Source organism: Sinocyclocheilus rhinocerous, unplaced genomic scaffold, assembly GCF_001515625.1.
Source record: "Sinocyclocheilus rhinocerous isolate Xijiao unplaced genomic scaffold, SAMN03320098_v1.1 scaffold477, whole genome shotgun sequence".
Classification (NCBI taxonomy): domain Eukaryota; kingdom Metazoa; phylum Chordata; class Actinopteri; order Cypriniformes; family Cyprinidae; genus Sinocyclocheilus; species Sinocyclocheilus rhinocerous.
Window position 1 is genome coordinate 123062 of NW_015648673.1, and position 3986 is coordinate 127047.

The following is a 3986-nucleotide window of genomic DNA, read 5'->3' on the forward strand; positions in this document are numbered from 1 at the left end:
TAATGAGTCTATTGCGCATATATATATATATTAAATATTAATAAATTAATATTATAATAAATATTATGCTCCATCGAGCAAATGGAGACTACTTACATAATTTGTGAGCAGACACAAATGAGTTATTTTGTTGCAATTTTCTTGCCACAATTTTCTGATTATTAGAAATAATTGCAGAATCATGGGTAATTACTGTTAAACATTTTTTTAAGTTGTAATAATGCACACTGATGACTTATAGATGATTAATAGCATTAATTAATGACCCCAGCTCACAGCAGGTCTGTTTTAATGAGTTAATGTTAAAAATCAATTCCCCTATGGAGAAGAAAATAACAGCAGAAGACCATCATAAACATGTAAATCTCTCTCTGCTGGGCAATGCAGTGACGCAATGAAAGCATTAGCTCATTTGCATGTGTAAATATGAAGTGTTCACCCGAGGGCTTTTGTCTGGATGTCCTCGGATAGGTTCATGTATACGCAGCGCTGCATTTCTGTTCATCATTAACAGCACAAGCTCATGGGACAGAACCCAGTAATGATCTGATTTCTATACATCTATACAGGGCTGGTGTGGATCGCTGCTGTCATGGTCGGATCACCGATGCTGTTCGTGCAACAGCTAGAGGCGAGTGACATCACAAAATAAACTGAGGACAGCCAGATTAAGTGTTTAATTACAATCACAGTTAACCGATAGTATTTAACAAGCGCATGGTTAATTGCTTTGACATGTGAAAAAGATCATTTAGTCAAGCTTGACCGTCAGCAGATCAGAGATACTGATGCCACATCAGTCTGTCCTTGAAATCTTTGGAGACGAAACGGGTGACAGTAGAAGAGATTCGCTCGAGTGCGGTTCACTTCTGAGAGTCTTATCGCAAAAGTTCATGCGTTATTCATTGATTTATCTGAGTTCATAAGAACTTTACGCTGATTTTTCCCCTATCTAATAACGTCTGTCAAGTTTGGAAGATTACAAATACGTCATAAAAGTGTCATAACAGTAGTCCCAGAATAGTGTTGCATGATAAATAAGATGTATATACACATCAATTCTAGATTCGAAGTTAAAAGAGCAGTTCACACAAAAATTGACATTTGCTGAAAATGTGCTCACCCTCAGGCCGTCCAGGATCAGGATGAGTTTGTTTCTTCATCAGATTTGGAGAAATGTGTCTCAGCAATGGATGCTCTGCAGTGAATGGGTGCCGTCAGAATGAGAGTCCAAACAGCTGATAAAAACATCACAATAATCCACACGTAATCCACAGCACTCCAGTCCATCAGTTAACATCTGGAGAAGACAAAAGCTGAAACAAATCCAGCATTAAGATTAAATAACCTGAGGGTGAGTCATTTTTTCTTAAGTTTTCTGCATTTTTGGCTGAACTATTGCTTCAAACATGGTTTGCAATCACATTAAAGGTGCTATAATCCATTTTTTGCAACTTCCACCAAACTCTCTCTTCCTTCCAACAAGTAGTTTCTTGAAAAAAACCTAAACATCTACAAAGCTTGACAGTTAGAGAGCATGGGTTGACTTCATTTAGAAGACACACATTTCAGCAGTTCCTGAACAGAACATTTTATGAATGCAACTCTAAAATAAATAGCTTGCAGCACCTTTAAACTCATGCATGCTCCATGTGAATACCAATTAGGTTTACTCTCTTATCTGTGTTCCTCAGGTGAAGTACGACTTCCTGTACGATCATCATCACGTGTGCTGTCAGAAAATAACCTGAGGGTGTCATTTTTTCCTACGTTTTCTGCATTTTTGGCTGAACTATTGCTTCAAACGTGGTTTGCAATCACATTAAAGGTGCTATAATCCATTTTTTGCAACTTCCACCAAACTCTCTCTTCCTTCCAACAAGTAGTTTCTTGAAAAAAACCTAAACATCTACAAAGCTTGACAGTTAGAGAGCATGGGTTGACTTCATTTAGAAGACACACATTTCAGCAGTTCCTGAACAGAACATTTTATGAATGCAACTCTAAAATAAATAGCTTGCAGCACCTTTAAACTCATGCATGCTCCATGTGAATACCAATTAGGTTTACTCTCTTATCTGTGTTCCTCAGGTGAAGTACGACTTCCTGTACGATCATCATCACGTGTGCTGTCAGGAGCGCTGGCACTCGCTGCTGCACCGTCAGGTTTACACCACCTTCATCATGGTGGCGCTGTTCCTGCTGCCGCTGGCCGCCATGCTCTTCCTCTACAGCCGCATCGGCATCCAGCTCTGGATCCGGAAACGCGTGGGAGACTCATCCGTCCTCAGCACCATGAACCACAGAGAGATCAACAAAATCTCCAGGCAAGTGGCCAAACAAACAGAGACCTGCTGTTTTACAGTAAGCATGCTCCTGGCCAATTTCACAATCATTTTCAGTTTTTCCATTTTACCGTTTTCATTTCCAAATTAAACCGGTACATAAAATGCAAATAACTTTCTTCACCTTCAATATGGCTTTCATTTATAGCCTTCCGACATAATTCTTTTCACATTTTACCCAACAACATTTCATGGTTCCATATATTCAAAATCAGGCTTATTTGCTGAATAATATGGAATAAAATTACTTTTGAAGCCATTATGTAAAATGCATTATGCATAATGTATGTTAAATGCAGTATTGTTTCATAAATAGACTAAATAACTCACTAAACTAAATTAAAATAACAATTAAACTAAAGCTAAACAAACTGAAGTTAAAATGCATTATAATATTTGCAGATTCCTTGGATTAGTAAATTGTTGCACAATTTGGGGAAAAACTCTTAATTGAAAATTTTCTGATATAAAATTGCAATTGAGTTTACCAAAAAAAAAAAATTTTATTATTTGTGTTTGTAGGGCTGCACAATTTAACCAAAAAGTTATTATATATAAATATGGCAATGAAGTAAAAAAAATAAAAATAATTATCATTAATAGTAAATATTATTTTATTTATTTATTCATTCTAAGTAATTACACTGTGCATTATGATATTTGCAGATTTCTTGTTGCATCTGAAATTGGCTGTCATGTTTTAATGCATTATACTGTCTAAATTATAAATGCAGTTACAGTTTTTCATGAGATCATGCAATGCATTATAAGGTGCATTACAATGCATAATTTAGACATTCAAAATACTAATGCATTATATATAAAGGCTGCAAGTAAATATTGAACATTTAATTCAGACGTCCATCACATGACAGCAAAATGCATCGTATAAATGAATTTTTCTATTAATAAACGGTCATGAAATTACAGAAACATACCTTCACAGCTGTATTTTGTTGTTGTTCAAACAGGAAGAAGAAACGTGCCGTCAAAATGATGATCACTATTGTCCTGCTGTTCACCATCTGCTGGGCTCCGTTTCATATCGTGCACATGCTGTTCGAGTACAGTAAGTGTGTAATGCAGCATTTACTCCTGTAATTGGCGTCACATGATGTGTTAGAATACAAGGCTTGAACGCTGAATGGCTCTGAACAGAAATCACAGCAGCTCGGTGTGAATGAGCTGAAATGTAGTATTGTGATGATCACACAAGGCACATTATTCACATTATCGGCAGCTGCTGTAATTACAGTATCCTGTGGTTATGTGGCGTCTCAGTAACAGTCCGGGCCACTCGAGGCTGAACACATAATCACAGATGATTAATCATTAGACTAACACCAGCCACCACGCACAGGGTTAAGGAGGTCAAACGCTTCCGCTTGATCTGATCTCTTCTCGCTGCTCGAGCACAACAGCACCATACTGTAAGTTCAGTTATATAATACAGATCATCTTCTGGGTAACTGGTACTGCGTCCTAAACCAGACACATCAACACATACTGTGACTGCGGCTGGTTTGGATCCTCATTATGCTTTTATCACATTACATCTGGTTAGGACACAATCAGGATCAATTACTACATCATTTGGAGACTAATTAGCACTCAACACTGTGAATAAACACTTCAACTGCA

General features: G+C 37.2%; 1 protein-coding gene across 1 annotated transcript in view; it reads left to right on the plus strand.

Moving 5' to 3' along the window:
- Positions 1-3986, plus strand: part of qrfprb (pyroglutamylated RFamide peptide receptor b) — a 12583-nt gene that overhangs the window by 2128 nt on the left and 6469 nt on the right. The window contains exons 4-6 of the mRNA XM_016514934.1: positions 570-631; positions 2092-2331; positions 3321-3414. Coding sequence (XP_016370420.1) covers positions 570-631; positions 2092-2331; positions 3321-3414 — 396 coding nt within the window. The remainder of the gene's footprint in view (positions 1-569; positions 632-2091; positions 2332-3320; positions 3415-3986) is intronic.